Genomic DNA, 22,203 nt, shown 5'->3' on the forward strand with positions numbered 1-22,203 from the left:
TTAAAACATTTCCTAATTTTAGAATTGTCTAAATCGAATACAAATCTGTAATATTAATGAAACTGCTATTATTTTTCTATTTGATATTAGTGTGTTTTATTTAGTATCCGTGTAGTATCAAACCCACTCTTTTTTTAGCAATATTAATTCAAAATAATGTCAATCCAGTGAGATATAATCGTGAGAACCAAAAAAATTATAATAGTGACAATTTTAGGAGCAAAATCAAGTCTTTCTAGTTCAATCTAACGTCTAAAAAATAACCTCAAAAGTAAATAACTTTTTTTATCAGGCTGTTTTTGTCACATTTAACTTTATTTTGTCTTTTAAAAAGTTTAACATCGTGAAGCCGGTCACAAACTTGACAGACAGTAGCACTTCAGACCACGGGAATGAAAGAAAATAAACGATTTAACTGTTGTTTGGTCACAGTCTCAATAATCGTGAACAATCGTTAAATCGTGATGTTTTTTCTCACAATAATTGTATATCGTATACCCCTACTCCAGGATAAAGGACAGATACAGCTTCAACACTAAAGCCAACCAACAGCATAAACTGAAATACGCGGTGTACTTTGGTGTGAAAGTGGCCTGAGCGACTTCAGTGGACTCGTCATATTTACAGAGAAGTCGACTTTGTTTACAGACTTTGACGTTGTTGTGTGTTGAGTATTTAAAATATTGGTGTATCTTTTATTTACATTGCGTTGTATTATTATGGTTGTCGATCATGTTGTTTCGTGTCAAATCCACGGTGACCTCTTAACAATGTGTTTTCTAAGGCACAGAAGCTGTAGCAGAAGCAGAAGTTTCGGACTCACATATTTTGGACTGCTACAAATGACTTTAACATAAAGTTTTAACCAAATGGTACGTACAGTACATGACTGGGTAAGTGTCCTTCAGGTGCTCTTATTTCCTCCAACACCAACGCTTGTCCATAAGGGTCGTCTCAGGGGGCAGGACTCCCCTGTAAACTAGATTCTGAATTTCTGTGGGACTCTCCTGGTTAAATAAAGATGAAATATGTCATAATAATCATTACTGAGCTCTCAGGGAGACCTCTATGGTGCCGCTTTGCCCTAAGAGAGCTTGTTGTTCTGGATTTGTGTTCATGTCCCATAAATCTGGTTGTATATACTGTATTTAGGATATGGATTAAAACATCTCCATTGTCGGTGCTGTCACATCATGTTAAATATGAACGCCTTAGCTGGCTGAGACTGATTCTAATGTTTTAGTTTTGTTCTGAAAGTGATCAGGAATGAACAGGCATGCTGGACATCTGTCTAGTCTGAACCTCTGATTGATGTACAAAATAAAAACACAGTAAACATTCAAAGTTCCAGTGGGTGTGGTTTTATTTCAGCTTAAACTCAACTCTATACACACAGGCCTGGTTTAGCCAACTGAATAAATGGCACATGCAGATTATTATTTCTAATCATTTCGAAAAATAAATCACATGCATGTCATTTCTACAGGTTAGTACTTGGATGACGGTTGTGTTGACATTGTGTTGTCAATGCACTTTTCTGTGTTGCTATGAGAGCTCCCCAGTCACTACTTTGTCCCCTGTTCAAATGAAATACATACTGGTTTGGTCTTCAGTGCTGTTGAATTTGGATAATGTTATGAATTGATCCGAAGAGAAAAGAACCATTACTAAAAAAACTACTAACATTAGGAGCAGACACGTGCAGGCAGAGGGGGCGTGTTCACATCGTCAGCCACGTGCTTGGTCACCTGACTCCCTGGCTGTCACTCTTGTGTTTGTGTTTGTGTTAGCCTCATGTTAGCTTCATGTTAGCCTCATATTAGCCTGAGACGTCATCTCTCTGACCTGCGGCTGGAGGCGGCTCGTCTCTCACACACGCCCGGCACATGCGCTCTTCTCGGCGGGACACTTTAGATCGAGACGCCGCTGTAAAGGAGCACTTGTTCCGGGAGGCGAGGGGGAGCGACAGCCTCAGCTGTTAGCTCAGCTGTGTTAGCATCGCTCTGCGGAGAGGCGCACCGAGGTAAGAGCCACAACAATGACAAATGTGTCTGTTTCATATGAAAGCTCTCTCTTGCCACATTGTCACAGTAAACGGCGCTGCGTCCGTGTCTTTTAACATTAAAATTAGAGCTATTGTAATGTGAAGTTTAATGTAAAATATGTCATGAGGTCGTTCCCAGCACAGAAAGTGAATCTGATCCATTTAAAGGCTCATAGTGACAATAGACCGTTGTCACTTCAGTGTCTCTTCTTAACCCTCTTTCTGGGATTAAGCAGTATCACATTCCAGATCCTGTAAAACTATGGTCTCGCATTAGGCTGGGGTTTCATTGTAAATCCTAGAGTTGAAAACTGAGCTTGAGCAGGTGAGAATTCCATGGTAGAATTCAGTCTTTCACTGTCAGATTTGTTGACCTGGTTTATGGTTCTCTGTCATTACTGGAACAATCAACATGAAACAAAAACTGGCACAAAGTCTTATGTCTTTTCTGTCACCATAATTAAACACATGTTAAGTATTTTTTTCCACTGTATTCTCACAAAGCGGAGCCCTTATTCCACTCAAAAGTGGTTAATGTCAGCCGTGAGATTAATATGATAATGAATAAGGCCCAAAGTCACTGGGTTAGGCTCCCAACGGGAGCAATCATTATCTGGCCTGTACAGACTCTAAAACTCTTTCATCAATAATACACTTATAATAATACACAATATTCTCTATTTAGACGCTTTCATTCACCACATTTCTACCTTTATTTGTTTAAAAGTGTAAAGAAGTTTGGTTTGACTCATTTTGCACCTGTTTAATAACAACGTTCTCCAGGGCTGTGTCTATGAGGAGCGCGGGCCGGCTCCGACCTGAGGATGTACTCTCCCTCCAGGAAGGACTTCATCTCGGTGACCCTGTCTGACCCCCACAGCCACGCCTACAACAATGGCAAACACCGCAGGCAGTCGTGTTGGAGGGTGAGAGATGCACACAAACCTCAGCCACAAACCTCACTCACCCACGAATTTCACCCACAGACCTCACCCACAGACCTCACCCACAGACCTCACCCACAGACCTCACCCACAGACCTCACCCACAAACCTCACTCACAATCCTCACTCACAATCCTCACCGACAAACTTCGCCCACAGACCTCGCCCACAGACCTCGCCCACAGACCTCACCCACAGACTTCACCCACAGACCTCACCCACAGACCTCACCCACAAACTTCAACCACAAACTTCAACCACAAACTTCACCCACAAACTTCACCCACAGACCTCACCCACAGACCTGACCCACAGACCTCACCCACAGACCTCACCCACAGACCTCACCCAGAGACCTCACCCCAAACCTCGCCGACAAACCTCACCTACAAACCTCACTCACAGACCACAAACTTCACCCACAGACCTCACCCACAGACCTCACCCACAGACCTCACCCACAGACCTCACCCACAGACCTGACCCACAGACCTGACCCACAAACTTCGCCCACAAACTTCGCCCACAGACCTCACCCACAGACCTCGCCCACAGACCTCACCCACAGACTTCACCCACAGACCTCACCCCAAACCTCGCCGGCAAACCTCACTCACAGACCACAAACTTCACCCACAGACCTCACCCACAGACCTCACCCACAGACCTCACCCACAGACCTCACCCACAGACCTCACCCACAGACCTCACCCCAAACCTCGCCGGCAAACCTCACTCACAGACCACAAACTTCACCCACAAACTTCACCCACAGACCTCACCCACAGACCTCACCCGGAACGTCGCCGGCAAACCTCACCTACAAACCTCACTCACAGACCACAAACTTCACCCACAAACTTCACCCACAGACCTGACCCACAGACCTGACCCACAGACCTGACCCACAGACCTCACCCACAGACCTCACCCAGAGACCTCACCCCAAACCTCGCCGGCAAACCTCACCTACAAACCTCACTCACAGACCACAAACTTCACCCACAGACCTCACCCGGAACGTCGCCGGCAAACCTCACCTACAAACCTCACTCACAATCCTCACCCACAAACTTCACCCACAAACCTCACCCACAAACTTCACCCACAAACTTCACCCACAAACTTCACCCACAAACTTCACCCACAAACCTCACCCACAAACCTCACCCACAAACCTCACCCACAAACCTCACCCACAAACCTCACTCACAATCCTCACCCACAGACTTCACCCACAGACTTCACCCACAGACTTCACCCACAGACTTCACCCACAGACTTCACCCACAGACTTCACCCACAGACTTCACCCACAGACTTCACCCACAGACTTCACCCACAGACTTCACCCACAGACTTCACCCACAGACTTCACCCACAGACTTCACCCACAGACTTCACCCACAGACTTCAGCCCGAACCTCACCCACAAACCTCATTCACAAACCTCATCCACAACACTAGAACTACATACCGTACATAGATCGATAATTTTTTTGTCAAGTGGAGGTTGTATAGAATGGGCATCATTACTTTTAAAGTACTTTTAAAAACATCATATGCCTTATTCATAGTTATTGGCCTTGAGCATCTCTGCATCTCATATTTTCGAATTAGAAATAATCTATCTACATTACTTTATATCTTTACATCATGTGGCCCGCAATTAAAAGCATGCCGTTGAGATGAACGCAATTTGAGGCAGAAATGTTGACTTATGACTTATGTACGTACTGTGTGTATTAACACTGACTCTTCTTGATTTATCTTGAGCCACAAGATAAATCACTTTAACACAGTAGCTACAAAAACACAAATCTTACAAAGTAAAATTCCGAAGAACTGTGAATACTTGTGTTTTATTGTTAGTTTTGTTTTTGAGCATCTGTGTTATGTGCAGTGCTCAGAAGGAGCAGGAAGAACCCCACTTAATGAAATATTGAAATGTGTCTTTCAGCCACAGTTACTGTGTGAACGTGAGCAAGGGGAACAGTTCCTCTGACTAAACAGGGACTGGGGGATTGTAGGGACTTGGTACTGCTGCGAAAACGCCTTAAAGGCGGTATGGACGATTTTTCGGCGATTTGAGAACGCATGCGCACTTCCCCGTGCGGACTGATACAACACACACGTGCGTTTGTTTATTAGCGCAACGGAGCGCATCGCATCGCTCGTCTCCACTAGATTTCTGTCCACTTCTGCGTCAGCTCGAACTGTCTTTCTCCGTCTTCATTTTGCCCCGTACACTGAGGGAACTATATTATGATAGATCCATGCGCTTAGGCACGCGGAAACGTGGGCACGAACCGCACGCGGCTGCAGGTGAGCGGTAGGTGCGTTTTATGATTGATACGTGGCAGGACAAATGATTTATCCACACCACGAGGAAATATGATAAAAATTTGCTGAAAAAAATCGTCCATACCACCTTTAAGGAAACTAGCTATGATTGGCTGAAAGTGAGTTTTCCTGGTTTTAAATGTCATTTTTGTACAGATTAAAACTAGACATGGGCTATTTGTCCACACACAACAAAAAACGACTATTCTTTCTGGAGTTGCCGGATTATTAAACTGTCATGCAGTGTTCTCGCTGAGGGGTTTTGGCGGCCCGCCATGCTCCGGCGGGCCACCGCCATGCTGAAAAGATACCGCCAGGTATTAAGATAACCATGCGGCGCACACGAAAAGCACCTCGGCGCTCGCAAATGTTTTATGTACCTTTTTTGAGCGCCGCCTACGGCCCGCCATCCTCCAACCCGCCATCTTCCAACCTCAGCCCAGCGAGAACACTGTCATGTAAACTGTTACATCTGATGTGAGTAGGTATTTTTTTCTGATTGTTCACAACAGTGCAGGTTTTGACAATGTTAAAAACTGAATGAATTATTTCAAAATTCATTGTACAAGAGTCTCATTACTGGGTTATCTGATTATTCTAGTTATCAGATTTCTCTTTTCTGCCTATGTAAATGATGTAGAGCTGATGTAGAGAGGGAAGATGAAGAGAGCGGGATAGTGACAGTGATCCAGATCTCTATCGCTCTCCCTCATTCTTCCTTCCCTTTCCTCCTTTTCTCTCTGTTTATAACTCTGCTCTCAGATCTTCAGTTTAAATCTCTTCACCTCTCCCTGTATGTAATCTACTGTTTGCTCCATCTCTACTAGGGCCTTTTTGTCCTCTGCTCTCTCTCCCACATTCTCCACACACTCTGCTTGGGACTGTTACTGATGAGACCAAATATCACAGGCTTTTTTTATCTGTTACAATTATTTCAACGTTTGTTTATGCAGCTGTCCAGAAGGCAAACTGACCCTGCTCTAGTGAAGAAGTGTGTCCGTTTGTTGACAGAGGAGAGAAGGTAAAAGTCAGGGACAGAATACAATGTAAAGTAATGCTATAATATTTAGAAATGTAACTAATGATTGTAGTTGTCTAGGGATGACACAATTATTAGGTTAATTGATAATTGTAATTATTCAGGTCACAATATAATTGTGAGAACCAAACAATAATAATTGTGACAATTTTAGACGCAAAATGAAGTCTTTTTAGTTCAATCTAGCATCCAAAAAAGTATGTCAGTGTAATCCCTCATTCGTCCAGGCGTGTTCCATAGTAGAAAATGACTGCAAACTACAACTGAAGCTTTTTCAACCATCCAAAAAAGATTCTTAAATGTAAATAACTTTGTATCTGGCTGTTTTTGTCATATTTAACTTTATTTTTTCTTTCAGAAAGATACATTTCATAAAGCCGGTAACAAACTTGATAATGGAATTGAAAGAAAATTAAAGATTTCACTGTTGTTCGGTCACAGTCTCAATAATCATGAATAATTGTTCAATCGTGATGTTTTTTCTAACAACACTAAAATTTGATATCGTGACATCTCTATTTCATTGACTAGTCAAGAGATTATTTCTATTGTACAATGATATTACATAATTACATTTTACCCAAATATAAGTTGAAATATGGTGACTGAAGGCTTCTAGATGAGAATATTTATGGATAAAAATGTATTATTGATGGTTTCTACTTTCCCCAAGGAGGTTTGGTAGCTTTTTTCTGGCTGAGAAGAGTCTAAGGACAGAGGAGTTTGGGACATTTGTCTAAGGACACGGGATGCTGGGACATTGCTAAATCCTATCTATGAACATTCTTTAATCTGTTTAAATAGGTACTAAGACAATCTACAATAACGTCTTTCGAACAAATAAAATACATGATCATAATGCTGTGTGTGTGTCTGTCTGTCTGTCTGTCTGTCTGTCCGTCCGTCTGTGTCGCGTGCATGTACTTACTCCTAATGCAAAGTGTGTGCCTCATAACACACACTTTCTCTGACACAAGTAAAGTCTAGAGATGTACGCTCAAGTATTAAAAGCCCAGGAACCCATTCATTAGTATACAACACATTAGAAATAAAGTAGATTAGAAATGAAAGTCATGCATTTCCTTGATAATATTGGCCCAATGTCTGGATACAAACCATATATACAAAACAATAAAAACCTACTATGAATGAGCAGGTCTTTCTAAATGTCAATTGGAATCCCTCAAAAATGTAGGTGTGGTTCTCCATAAAGGCTTTAGAGAGAAAAACTATACGCCCCTTTTTTCCTCTATAAAGATAGACCTTGAAAAGTGGAACCTTATTCCAAATGTCAGTCTAAGCTACAGGATTGAAACTATTAAAATGAGTGTTTTGCCCAGATTTCTCTGTCCGTTCCAGACTCGGCTAGTTCACGTCCGCAAACGAGTGGAATAGAACAATTTCTAGATTTATATGGCAGGATAAAAATCCTCGGGGAAGATGTCTGTGCTTTTCTCTCTGACTGGATTCAACAACAATTTGATTTCTTGGACTGTTCCTGTCGTTGTGACGCTTTGACCAGATTCAAATATTTGTCATGACGTTCCGCCTTTTCCTGACGGCTTTCCGAACTCAGTTTAGAGTGATTCACACATCAATCTGGCAGAACCAGGTTATTCCTACTGCCTTCACTCACATGTGGTAAAAATGATCACAATATGCAAATATTTTTACAAAGCATTATTCATGATTTTTGAGTGACAGATGTAGGTGATTTGTAATTGCCCTATCATTACTCATGTTCGTGAAAGTGCATTCAGTCAATCCACTTGAGCTGATTAAACACCACTGCTGCTGTCTATAGTCTGTGTGTCTCTGCAGATGCACACGGGCCAGGCAGTTCATCAAATCTGAATCCAGACTGAGATCCAGTCATGTCAAAACATCCATTATAAGTTGTTTTTTTTTTATTGAGAATTCTATATCCAATCCTTTTGTCAGTAAAAGTATGTGATTCAGAACAGAGTTTTGACTTTGATAAATGGCACATATTTAAAGTACGTCTCGTTTACATTCATAAAATCAAAACTGACAAAAATTGCAAAATTGACAAATTAATATCTCAATTTTTGTTTTTCATTATATCCATAATAATATTCAGATTATATTTTGTTTATGTATATATTTTCTATGTTCAGGCTGCCCCAAATAAATTGTACGTTTGCTGTAACCCGACCCAACATTTTTCAAGTGGGTAGATAGGTAGGTAAATTATTTTTTTTACTTTGAAGGCATAGAAAATTCCAAATTTGCCACGTATCAGTCTGTCTTAAAACCATTAACTTATTCTTAATTCTCACTCTGTTTCCTCGCTGACACACTGAACCGCACTGAACACACGTGTGAATTTTTTGATTCTGCCAGTGACCCACTGTGACCACCAGGGGTCAGGCTTCAACAGTCAATGAGACGTTCTTTGTTCGTGTTAAGTTTCATTTTTATTTCATTTTCGGCTTTAAAATATTTCTAGCGAGTTCCAGTGATACAAAATTATTCCACACGGCGCTTTTCCCCCCAAAAAAACTATCGGTGAGTTGGCGAGGTAATAAGACAAAAAAAATACTTTGCACCATTTTGACAAAATGCAGATTTTTTTTTTCAGTCGGCAATTTTTTTACCAAGTCGGTCGGGTTACGGCAAACAGACATATTTTTTTTTGCTCTGCCTCAAGATGGCACCGCTGAAGGCTGCCTCGGCATTTCGGTGCTTTGTCTGTTTTTGTTAAGTTGTGTGTCAGCGTGCTCTGATACATGTGAAGAGCTCTTATCCATCAGAACCACAACTCCTATGGATCTAGTTCCAGTTTTTTTAGCATCTGCTGCAGAATTAGCCCTTCCTTTGGCTAAAAGCGTGAGACGTCGGGGGTCCTCGTGCACCTTAGGCAAACAAGGTTTCTGTTATCGCCGTAACAAATATGACATAGGTCTCATTGACTTTTTTGATCGGGATTTGTGCCAAATTTCATAACATTTTGAAAAACTCAACATTTTACCCTCCATACAAGATTGTATGTCACTCTGTAGGGGGCACTGTCGCGCCAAATTAATTAATTTCACTTAAAATGGGTTTAGAGCAAAGGCTTTAACAACTGATTCAAATTTGACGCAATTAGGACTTTATCTGCGCAAATGGCAGCAAATTTAAAATTTGGGAAATTTCCTAAATTGTAGCTACAGTTTGCGGCTTCGCCACACAGAGACCGTCACAGGTATCAAAGTAATTTGTATAACTTTTGATGTCCCACTCCTCAACACCATTTTCACCAAATTTCAGCTTTTTTTGGCTAACGTCCTAGGAGGAGTTCGTAAAAGTACGACGTTTGGGAAAAACGTCGTACTTTCTCAACCTCCACGCCAAATGTATTGATTCTATGATCAGATTTTTTTGGGGGCCATTTCCTATCCCTCAATGCATTTCTTTCTATATTTGGGGGCGCTGACACGCCAATTTCTTTTTATTTTAGAAAAAGGAGATAGCCAGAATTTAGAGAGGCATGATTTTTTCAGAGGTGTACACATTTGTGTGACTTTTCGTCAATGTTCACTGGGTGAAACATAGGGGGGTTGGGAGGAGAAGGAAAAAGAGGAAGAAGAGGAGGAGGAAGAAGAGGAGGAATTTATTAAAGTGATTATGACTAATGACCCATTAGTCAACTTTGCGGCTTTGCCGCAGACATCGTAGTACTTGTCCATAACATTTTGATAACTTTTGATGCCCCACCTGTGTAGCTAATTTGCCCCAAAGTTAAGCTTGATCGGGCTATTGCCCACGAACCATGACTTTGGCTCCCATACTTTTATGATCGGGATGCCAAATTAGAATTGTGTGCAAAATGTCATGTTATTTGGAAAAAACTATTGTTAATAGGCCACTCTGAAGGCCAAATACCGTATTTTGCGCACGAAAAGGAGCACCGGATTATTAAGCGCACTGTCAGCTAATTGTGTACCATGGGCACTGGTCCATACATAAAGCGCACCGGACTATAAAGCGCATGAGATTAAAAAAAACAGACAATTGAGCTCATTCAGATCAATTGAACTCATTCAGAGTCAATTGAACTCATTCAGATCAACATTGTTCAACATCAAAACACACTCTGCTACCGCTAACAGACACGTTAGCGTATTCACAACAACTCCCAGCCTCGTTCAGTTGCAACAGGTAAAATACAACACAGTCTGATATCGCTAAAAGACACGTTAGCGTATTCACAACTCCCAGCCTCGTTCAGTTGCAACATGTAAAATACAACGCAATACACTCCAGGGCTCAGATTAAGGCTTTTCTCTTGTAGAGCAGTGCTGCTAAATAATCCGTTATTTTTTCAAATTTGTATAGCAATGATAATTGCATAGCGAAACACGAAAGTGACTAACAATATTTTCCATTGACGTAACAAGATTATTTATTTCATATGTATTTGTAAACATTCTAACTAACTTTGAACACTTTAAAAAAAAAATGGTTTAAAATTAGTTGTTGAACAAATTAACACCAAGTCAGATGGCCTTATCTACAACTTTCTTCCATATCGTCATCAATCAGATGACTATTTGCAGGAGTCTCATTTACAAATTGTCTTTACACTCACAAAAAATATGTATTAAGCTTCTGATTTAAAAATAAAGGTTGCTGTGGTGTCCTTTATGGTGTATTTATTGTGTTATTCAAAAATTGTACCGCTCTATTTGATGTTCCATTTCAGCTAAAACGTTTAAATTTTTGCTTTTGCTATTTGATGACAGTCCCTAAGCACTCGTCTCGGCTCCGGCTGCACATTTAATGACGGTCCCTAAGTACCCGTCTCGGCTCGAGCTGCACATTCGGAGCAGTGTAATTCGCTGCGCCCAAAACATGCATCTGATTTTTAAAAACGAGGTTATTGTCACTTGACAGTGTTTGGCATGTGGATGATCTGCAAAGACTTTAGGCGTTTCAGAGCTATTGACCTCGGAAGTGCGACTTTACCGCACGTGGCCCCTCCCTCTTTCAAACTCGCGATCTGAGACAGCAGCGGGACTCGTCATGTCAACACAGCGTCCTACATTGTGTCATGCCGTTTTTGACGATCGATTGACCAGTGATCAGTAATTTTAGGCGCTTTGGTTATACAATTGAATGCACATTTTTACAAAAACACTTTATTCTGACGAATGCATCGCATTTGAGAGAAATTGCGTCGCATTTTGCAATGCGATACGGCTTATTCTGAACCCTGCACTCACTTTTTCATTTCATTCCTCGTCCTCAAATCCTTCAAAGTCTTCATCTTCAGTGTCCGAGTTTAACAGCTGGGCTGGATGCCGCCGTGTACATCCTGCATAGCTATGACCAAACGTCCCGATTTACCTGGGACAGTCCCGATTACATAATTTCTCCTGGTTTCGCACAGACTTCGTCTCGTGTGTCCCGGTTTAATATCTGCTGGGGCGCAAATGGTAAAAGCAGCCAAAGCGCCCATAGTGCTCCGTGCTAAAATCTCTTTGGTCAGTGTGATCCCGCATCTCGGATCCACGTGGCAGTTCAGTGATGATTCCAGCCTTCGTGCCTTCCAGCCTCTGACCACAGTTGACTGATAATTTAGCCCGTAAGTGCATTTCTTGCAATGGTCCAATGGTCTCTTGGCAGGAGCCATCTTGGGCCAAGATTCTTGGGGTCCTTTATTTACTGGTAGGTGTCTGTGTTGTGCCTGACTGAAAATGTTGTTTACATTTTGACAGAGCGCCGCATGTAGACTACTGTTCCCAGAATGCTTTGCACACATGTTGTTGGGACTTCCGGTTCCGGAGTACCGTATATCTAGATGTGCATCGGCGTCTCTTGTGTCCCAAATCTTCTTTATACACCATGTACCACACAACATATCTTCGAAGTCAGTAAGCACAACCATAAATAAACCATATATTAAGCGCACCAGACTATTAAGTGCACGGGCAGCTTTTGAGGACGTTAAAGACTTTTACGTGCGCCTTATAGTGCAGAAGATACGGTAGTCCAAATTCTGGACACATTGCATTGTGGGATATATGAGGCAGCATGGAAACGCTCTCCCCCCATCTGTTGTTGTTGTTGTTGTTGTTGTTTTATGGCGGTTGGCATCCAATTGTTGCATTACCGCCAGACTTTATTCCTCAGACTTTTCGTAGTTGTTGTTGTTGTTGTTGTTGTTGTTTTATGGCGGTTGGCATCCAAGTGTTGCATTACCGCCAGACTTTATTCCTCAGACTTTGTCGTAGTCCTCAGACTCTGTCGTAGTCCGTAAAAGAACTCCTTCCATTGCTTTGGTGTTACAAAGCCCATGAGGTCATGATATGTCTTTGTGACTAGAATAGTTGTTGTTGTTTCAGAGACCGACCGGCTTTATTCCAGGGAGACTCTTCTTCATCTTCCTCTCCTTCTTTGACGTTCGGTGCTTCCACCGTACAGCTTTATTCTTTAGGCTTCATTCCATAGGCTTTAATATTTCCACTGATGTCGCTGCTTGGTAGCCGTGCGTCTACGAGACTGGACGAGGACAGGAGACCACCCCCACCCCCATCTCGTCACTCTGATCTCTCTGACTCCCCAAAAGCAGACCCCCATCACTCCGACTCCCATTTAGCGCCTTTAGGCTGTTTTCTATATCTGCCCAATCAAGCTCCTTTGTTCCAAGGAATCTCCCTGCAGCTTTAGCAATGATCCTGATCCTTTCAGTTCTGCTTTGAGTCTGAGCAGCACAGTTTACAACATCCACCATAAAGAGTACAAAATCCTCTCTATCCACAACCAGGGTATTCTCATTAATTCTGGAACCTGCACACTTGGGACCTCCACTCTTGAAACCTTCACACTTCTTGGGAGCCACGCTGGCCTTTCTCATTTCGCCCTGGCTGGGAGCAGCGCTGCCTCCTCTCTCTGTATTTACTCTAAACTCGTTACTTGAAACTTTCTTGACTGCATCTGCATAGGATATACCTTGAGAGACCTTCATTTTCTGCACCTCAGCAGCTCTTTTGCTAAACCTGCATCCCCCGTAGGCAGAGCTATGTTCTTCCCCACAGTTACAGCGCTTCAGTTTTGCTCCCACGTCACACTTCCCATACTCGTGATCTCCTGCACATTTACCACATCTTTGCCTCCCTCTACAGACCGCTGCAATATGCCCAAAGCGCTGGCACTTAAAGCAACGCAGGGGCGGTGGAACATATGGCCTAACGTCTTGGCACATGAACCCAATGAACACCTTACTAGGCAGGCACCTCCCTTCAAGCGTTACCATTACCGACAAGCTGTCACATCTTACCCCAGACCGGGTCACCTTCAACCGCCTAGCGTCCACCACCGTAGCTCCAGTCAAATTCTCCTTAACTTCATCCACAGACGTCGCCGTAGGGACACCTACGATAACTCCTCTGACCGTGTTTCTTTCAGCATCAGACACAAGAATGTCCTTTCCACCCAGACGTTTAGTTCCAATCGCCTTCCGTTGCTGAGCCGCGTCCTTGCACACGACCAGCAGCGAGCCATCTCTAAGGACACTCGCACTCTTGATCACTCCCACAGCTACAGTTAGGCTCTTTGACAATGCCACTGAATTCCACTCCTTAAAGGATGCACTATCCTGTGCAAGCTTTATGATCACCTTACAGTCTCTGCTCTCACTCCGGATATCAATAGCTTCAGCCTCATCCTGCTGCTCATTCCCAGAACCCTCGGACGAGCTAAGGGACTTTTTACGTTTCCGGGCACGTGCAGCCAGAAAAGGCTGCTCCTCCACGCCGTCAAGAACGTCTTCGACCACCGATCCACTCTCCTACGCCATCTCCCGTCTCTCCAGACCGGAGACCTATTCCCCCCATCTGTTGTTGTTGTTGTTGTTGTTGTTGTTGTTGTTGTTGTTGTTGTTGTTGTTTTATGGCGGTTGGCATCCAATTGTTGCATTACCGCCAGACTTTATTCCTCAGACTTTTCGTAGTCCTCAGACTCTGTCGTAGTCCGTAAAAGTACTCCTTCCATTGCTTTGGTTGTTGTTGTCGTAGTTGTTTTATGGCGGTTGGCATCCGAGTGTTGCATTACCGCCAGACTTTATTCCTCAGACTTTTCGTAGTCCTCAGACTCTGTTGTTGTTGTTGTTTTATGGTGGTTGACATCCGAGTGTTGTTGTTGTTGTTGTTGTTGTTTTATGGCGGTTGGCATCCAAGTGTTGCATTACCGCCAGACTTTATTGTTGTTGTTGTTGTTGTTGTTGTTGGTGTTTTATGGCGGTTGGCATCCGAGTGTTGCATTACCGCCAGACTTTATTCCTCAGACTTTGTCGTAGTCCTTAAAAGTTCTTCTTCCATTGCTTTGGTGTTATAAAGCCCATGAGGTCATGAGATGTCTTTGTTATTGTATCATGTTGTTGTTGTTGTTTTATGGCGGTTGGCATCCAAGTGTTGCATTACCGCCAGACTTTATTCCTCAGACTTTTCGTAGTCCTCAGACTCTGTTGTTGTTGTTGTTGTTTTATGGTGGTTGACATCCGAGTGTTGTTGTTGTTGTTGTTGTTGTTTTATGGCGGTTGGCATCCGAGTGTTGCATTACCGCCAGACTTTATTCCTCAGACTTTGTCGTAGTCCTTAAAAGTTCTTCTTCCATTGCTTTGGTGTTATAAAGCCCATGAGGTCATGAGATGTCTTTGTTATTGTATCATGTTGTTGTTGTTGTTTTATGGCGGTTGGCATCCAAGTGTTGCATTACCGCCAGACTTTATTCCTCAGACTTTTCGTAGTCCTCAGACTCTGTTGTTGTTGTTGTTGTTTTATGGTGGTTGACATCCGAGTGTTGTTGTTGTTGTTGTTGTTGTTTTATGGCGGTTGGCATCCAAGTGTTGCATTACCGCCAGACTTTATTCCTCAGACTTTGTCGTAGTCCTTAAAAGTTCTTCTTCCATTGCTTTGGTGTTATAAAGCCCATGAGGTCATGAGATGTCTTTGTTATTGTATCATGTTGTTGTTGTTGTTTTATGGCGGTTGGCATCCAAGTGTTGCATTACCGCCAGACTTTATTCCTCAGACTTTGTCGTAGTCCTCAGACTCTGTCGTAGTCCGTAAAAGTACTCCTTCCATTGCTTTGGTGTTACAAAGCCCATGAGGTCATGATATGTCTTTGTGACTAGAATAGTTGTTGTTGTTTCAGAGACCAACCGGCTCAACACCCGGTCTGGAGAGACGGGAGATGGCGGAGGAGAGTGGATCGGGGATGGAAGATGTTCTTGACGGCGTGGAGGAGCAGCCTTTTCTGCCTGCACGTGCCCGGAAACATAAAGGGTCCCTTAGCTCGTCCGAGGGTTCTGGGAATGAGCAGCAGGATGAGGCTGAAGCTATTGATATCCGGGGTGAGAGCAGAGACTGTAAGGTGATCATAAAGCTTGCACAGGATAGTGCATCCTTTAAGGAGTGGAATTCAGTGGCATTGTCAAAGAGCCTAACTGTAGCTGTGGGAGTGATCAAGAGTGCGAGTGTCCGTAGAGATGGCTCGCTGCTGGTCGTGTGCAAGGACGCGGCTCAGCAATGGAAGGCGATTGGAACTAAACGTCTGGGTGGAAAGGACATTCTTGTGTCTGATGCTGAAAGAAACACGGTCAGAGGGGTTATCGTAGGTGTCCCTACGGCGACGTCTGTGGATGAAGTTAAGGAGAATTTGACTGGAGTTACGGTGGTGGACGCTAGGCGTTTGAAGGTGACCCGGTTTGGGGTAAGATGTGACAGCTTGTCGGTAATGGTAACACTTGAAGGGAGGTGCCTGCCTAGTAAGGTGTTCATTGGGTACATGTGCTATAGCGTCAGGCCATATGTTCCGCCGCCCCTGCGTTGCTTTAAGTGCCAGCGCTTTGGGCATATTGCAGCGGTCTGTAGAGGGAAGCAAAGATGTGGTAAATGTGCAGGAGACCACGAGTATGGGAAGTGTGACGTGGGTGCAAAACTGAAGCGCTGTAACTGTGGGGAAGAACATAGCTCTGCCTTCGGGGGATGCAGGTTTAGCAAAAGAGCTGCTGAGGTGCAGAAAATAAAGGTCTCTCAAGGTATATCCTATGCAGATGCAGTCAAGAAAGTTTCAAGTAACGAGTTTAGAGTAAATACAGAGAGGGGAGCCAGCGCTGCTCCCAGCCAGGGCGAAATGAGAAAGGCCAGCGTGGCTCCCAAGAAGTGTGAAGGTTTCAAGAGTGGAGGTCCCAAGTGTGAAGGTTCCAGAATTAATGAGAATACCCTGGTTGTGGATAGAGAGGATTTTGTACTCTTTATGGTGGATGTTGTAAACTGTGCTGCTCAGACTCAAAGCAGAACTGAAAGGATCAGGATCATTGCTAAAGCTGCAGGGAGATTCCTTGGAACAAAGGAGCTTGATTGGGCAGATATAGAAAACAGGCTAAAGGCGCTAAATGGGAGTCGGAGTGATGGGGGTCTGCTTGTGGGGAGTCAGAGTGATCAGAGTGACGAGATGGGGGTGGGGGTGGTCTCCTGTCCTCGTCCAGTCTCGTAGACGCACGGCTACCAAGCAGCGACATCAGTGGAAATATTAAAGCCTATAGAATGAAGCCTAAAGAATAAAGCTGTACGGTGGAAGCACCGAACGTCAAAGTAGGAGAGGAAGATGAAGAAGAGTCTCCCTGGAATAAAGCCGGTCGGTCTCTGAAACAACAACAACTATTCTAGTCACAAAGACATATCATGACCTCATGGGCTTTGTAACACCAAAGCAATGGAAGGAGTTCTTTTACGGACTACGACAGAGTCTGAGGACTACGACAAAGTCTGAGGAATAAAGTCTGGCGGTAATGCAACACTTGGATGCCAACCGCCATAAAACAACAACAACAACAACGGAGATGGGGGTGGGGGTGGTCTCCTGTCCTCGCCCAGTCTCGTGGACGCGCGGCTGCCAAGCGGCGACATCAGTGGACATATTGAAGCCTATAGAGTGAGGCCTGAAGAATGAAGCTGTGCGGTGGAGGCACCGAGCGTCAGGGAAGGAGAGGAAGATGAAGAAGAGTCTCCCTGGAATAAAGCCGGTCACAAAGACATATCATGACCTCATGGGCTTTGTAACACCAAAGCAATGGAAGGAGTACTTTTACGGACTACGACAGAGTCTGAGGACTACGACAAAGTCTGAGGAATAAAGTCTGGCGGTAATGCAACACTTGGATGCCAACCGCCATAAAACAACAACAACCACAACAACAACAACAACCGGCTTTATTCCAGGGAGACTCTTCTTCATCTTCCTCTCCCTCTTTGACGCTCGGCGCCTCCACCGCACAGCCCCATTCTTCAGGCTTCACTCTGTAGGCCTTAATATTTCCACTGATGTCGCCGCTTGGCAGCCGCGCGTCCACGAGACTGGGCGAGGACAGGAGACCACCCCCACCCCCATCTCGTCACTCCGATCACCCCGACTCCCCACAAGCAGACCCCCATCACTCCGACTCCCATCCAGCGCCCCTAGCCCGTTTTCCACATCTGCCCAATCAAGCTCCCCTGTTCCAAGGAATCTCCCCGCAGCTCCAGCAATGATCCTGATCCCTTCAGCTCCGCCCTGAGTCTGAGCAGCACAGTTTACAACATCCACCATAAAAAGTACAAAATCCTCTCTATCCACAACCAGGGCATTCTCATTAATTCTGGAACCTGCACACCTGGGACCTCCACTCTTGAAACCTTCACACTTCTTGGGAGCCACGCTGGCCTTTCTCATTTCGCCCTGGCTGGGAGCAGCGCTGTCTCCTCTCTCTGCATTTACTCTAAACTCGTTACTTGAAACTTTCTTGACTGCATCTGCATAGGATATACCTTGAGAGACCTTTATTTTCTGCACCTCAGCAGCTCTTTTGCTAAACCTGCATCCCCCGTAGGCAGAGCTATGTTCTTCCCCAGTTACACACTTCCCATACTCATGATCTCCTGCACATTTACCACATCTTTGCCTCCCTCTACAGACCGCTGCAATATGCCCAAAGCGCTGGCACTTAAAGCAACGCAGGGGCGGCGGAACATATGGCCTGACGCTATAGCACATGTACCCAATGAACACCTTACTAGGCAGGCACCTCCCTTCAAGTGTTACCATTACCGACAAGCTGTCACATCTTACCCCAAACCGGGTCACCTTCAAACGCCTAGCGTCCACCACCGTAACTCCAGTCAAATTCTCCTTAACTTCATCCACAGACGTCGGCGTAGGGACACCTACGATAACTCCTCTGACCGTGTTTCTTTCAGCATTAGACACAAGAATGTCCTTTCCACCCAGACGTTTAGTTCCAATCGCCTTCCGTTGCTGAGCCGCGTCCTTGCACACGACCAGCAGTGAGCCATCTCTAAGGACACTCGCACTCTTGATCACTCCCACAGCTACAGTTAGGCTCTTTGACAATGCCACTGAATTCCACTCCTTAAAGGATGCACTATCCTGTGCAAGCTTTATGATCACCTTACAGTCTCTGCTCTCACCCCGGATATCAATAGCTTCAGCCTCATCCTGCTGCTCATTCCCAGAACCCTCGGACGAGCTAAGGGACTTTTTACGTTTCCGGGCACGTGCAGGCAGAAAAGGCTGCTCCTCCACGCCGTCCAGAACGTCTTCCATCCCCGATCCACTCTCCTCCGCCATCTCCCGTCTCTCCAAACCGGGTGTTGAGCAAGGTCTCCTCACAGTTATGGCGGTTGACATCCGAGTGTATTGTATCCTATAGAAGTTCACGCCAGACTTTATTCCTCAGACTTTGTCGTAGTCCTCAGACTCTGTCGTAGTTGCTTGATGACATATTCATTAGAATGATGATGACATCATCATCAGAATGAACCTCATTCTGATGATGATGTCATCATTGGAATGAACATCATTCTGATGATGATGTCATCATCACATTACCGCCACCTTTATGGCCGGATACCAACTGCCTGAGGAATAAAGTCTGGCGGTAATATAACACTTCGATACTAGCCACCATAAAGCACCAAATAAGGAGAAGTTTCTTAATTTACCACTAATTAAGCCGCTTACTAAAGTCTAAATTCGAAATAAAGTCAAAAGAATGAAGTAAATGGCGATAAATGCACCTTTGCAGTTGTCTACCAGCCACAATTAAAAGAAACAACAACAACTTGGATACCCACCGCCATAAAACACCAAAGAAGAAGAAAAAAAAGGTGGCTGACCAGCCGCCATTAAAACACCATTGAAGAAGAATCTAAAGTCGGAATCTTAAGAATCCGAAGTCTAAAGAATAAAGTCTAAAGTCAATAATGTAATGGATGCACCTTTTCAGTTGGCTTCCAACCGCCATTAAAAGTAACAAAAGAAGAAGAAGCATTACATAGGCAAACATGTCACGAAGAAAATCCATCATCAGTACCCGGAAAGATGACGGCGATATGGATGTGGATGCCTCAGAATTGACCAAGCTGCAGAGACAGTTCAGAATAATGGATCGAGAACACAAGGCTTACAGTGTTCAAGCTCACAAGCAGAACCACAAACTAGATCAGGAAATAGAGAATCTGAAGAAGGAGCAGGAGGAGCTGCGATGTGAACTGGGAGTGTTTAAGAGCCTGAGAAGAAATCAGCCAAACCCGAAGGTGGCCAAGGAATACAACACTTTTCTGGACCAGATTCAGCTCATTAAAGAGGACATGGATAAAGAGAGGGGCAGCCAGAAGCACCTTGAACAAGAGGTATTTGATTTAACATTGAAGTTTAATGAGCTGAGGAGAAGAGAGGTGACCCTGGGAGACACACTTAAGACTGAGGCCCAAAAAACTCAGAAAGCCATCCGTACTTTAGAGGATACACTGGACAGAGCATCGGCTCGATTGAGTGAAGAAGGGACAAAGTGCCGCCAGCTGAACAAAGAGCAGCAAATTCTGCATATCGAAAGAGGTCACTTCCAACAACTGTATAAAAGACTGGAAAAGGAGCTTCAAGAAGTTCGCAAAAAGATGGGGGAAGTCATCAACCAATCTACAGCTGCTTACGACACAAGAGTAGTGGCCCAGACCAAGATGACCGCGGTGAAAGAGAAGACGGATAAAGTCTTGACTCAATACAACGTAGAACTGAAGGAAATGGAGAGGCTGATTTTACACGATCAAAATTACAAATCATTTATGACCACCAAGTGCATTGACCGGCCCAGCGAAGAAGACCACAAACGAGTTTCATACGTAAAGGAGACGCGGAGGATTGACTCTCTAGGGGAGGAGTCACTGGAAACTCTGGAGGAAGTGTTTGAAAGGATTCAGCAAGCTACTGGAGAAGACAACCTGGAAGTGATGGTGGCCAAGTTCCTTGAGAACGGGAACTCTGCACTTTTTAATTTTGTAAATGAGCAAAATAAGGAAGTTGAAGCTCTAAGGGACCAGATCAATCAGATTAACGAGGAGATGGAACAATTCCAAATGAAGAGTTTGGCGCAGGAGGAGAATCATGGTTTGCTGATTAAGGAAATCAGCGACCAACCAAAGGACCTTTTATCTCAAGCTGAAGAGTATGAAACCCAAGCAGACGGCATTAGCAAAACACTGGATCTTGTTAAAACAAAGTGTGACCAATCTGTGAAAGAAGAAAGTTTAGGCTCATCAGCAGAGATCAATGACAACAATATTATGTCCTATTTGAGACTGATTGAGCAAAAAACCAACGAGATGCTTACTCTGCATACAATTAGGAAAGTAAGTATTTGAACACCCTCTCCCAGTTAGAAATTATGGAGGGAACTTTGAGCTGACGTACCCACACCTCTGCTGCAAAACTTGTCTTTAAAATAATCTCTTGACACACCTAATCCCAAAGAGAAAGAACGAGGGATGTGTAATCAAGGAAGACACAAGTCTGGTAACACTACAGGACCAAAACAAACAAACGGCCCCATTGGAAAACAGCCTGCATCGCAAGCTAACGAAGCTAACAAAGCTAACATGCCTAGCAAATCGGGGTCGGAGAATCGCGGTGACTCCCCGCTGAACAAATGGGCTCCTGATAAAGACTCTCACAACTTCTTTGCATCGGAAGTGGGAGAGAATATAACTAATCACCTGTTATTGCTCAAGATGACCGAAATAAGACGCAAATTACAGCATGGTGGAAGTGGAGCGATGGAGGTGATCGCTGCCATGTGCCCGGCCGTATATGCTGAAGTAGCCACTGAGCTGAAAGCAGGGGGAGTAACTGGAGCACACATGGACAAAGTAGAGCAGCATGTTTCAAATAATGCGGACGATCTGCAGACAATAAGATGGAGGCGGCCAGGGCGGCCAGGGCGGCCAGGGCGACGAGGCTAGAGTAGAACAAGAACAATATGAAAAATAAGCTCCTGGATTTGGAGTCTAGATCATGTCAACCTAACCTGAGCTTGTGGGCGTAAAAGGAGAAGAAGGAAAGGATACACAAAGCTTTTTGGAGATTGATTATTCCTGAGCTCCTTAATGGCTCAGGAGTTGAACTCCCTCCCCATAATAAGCGAAAGAGCACATCGCCTGTGTAATCTTCTGGTGACTTTTGAAGGTAAAAACACATTCTCAGAACACCAGGAGATGCCGAGGTTCTCCTCAGGAAGATTCAAAACACAGAACCGAAGAGTACGAGAGATGGAGCCACCAGCGTGGGCTATGTGAGTTCGGGTTGTGGTCACATGGTGATATAGTTTATCTTAATTTGAAGATACTGATGACATGTTTTATTTGTTTTTAACATCAGACTTCATGTTCTATGTTGGCTGGCTGCTTTTGTACATAAACTCTGATTAAATAAATTTGCTCATTGTTGTTCAAATGTGGAGGATTGAAATTTGGGATTTTGGAAATCCAATTTTT

General features: G+C 44.1%; 2 protein-coding genes across 2 annotated transcripts in view; both read left to right on the forward strand.

Moving 5' to 3' along the window:
• The first annotated feature begins 1,760 nt into the window (after positions 1 to 1,760).
• man1b1a (mannosidase, alpha, class 1B, member 1a) overlaps positions 1,761 to 22,203 on the forward strand; it is a 37,241-nt gene continuing 16,798 nt past the window's right edge. Inside the window, exons 1-2 of the mRNA XM_072453236.1 lie at positions 1,761 to 2,023; positions 2,828 to 2,970. Of these exons, the coding sequence (XP_072309337.1) occupies positions 2,869 to 2,970 (102 nt within the window). The 5' untranslated portion in view covers positions 1,761 to 2,023; positions 2,828 to 2,868. The remainder of the gene's footprint in view (positions 2,024 to 2,827; positions 2,971 to 22,203) is intronic.
• LOC140367531 (coiled-coil domain-containing protein 63-like) lies at positions 19,718 to 21,100 on the forward strand. The gene has a single exon (XM_072454051.1). The coding sequence runs from the start codon at positions 19,720 to 19,722 to the stop codon at positions 21,073 to 21,075; it is 1,356 nt and encodes a 451-aa protein (XP_072310152.1). The 5' UTR covers positions 19,718 to 19,719; the 3' UTR covers positions 21,076 to 21,100.

This window comes from Eucyclogobius newberryi, unplaced genomic scaffold (assembly GCF_026437365.1).
Source record: "Eucyclogobius newberryi isolate DKJ021-1_F unplaced genomic scaffold, fEucNew1.0.hap1 SCAF_2, whole genome shotgun sequence".
NCBI lineage: Eukaryota > Metazoa > Chordata > Actinopteri > Gobiiformes > Gobiidae > Eucyclogobius > Eucyclogobius newberryi.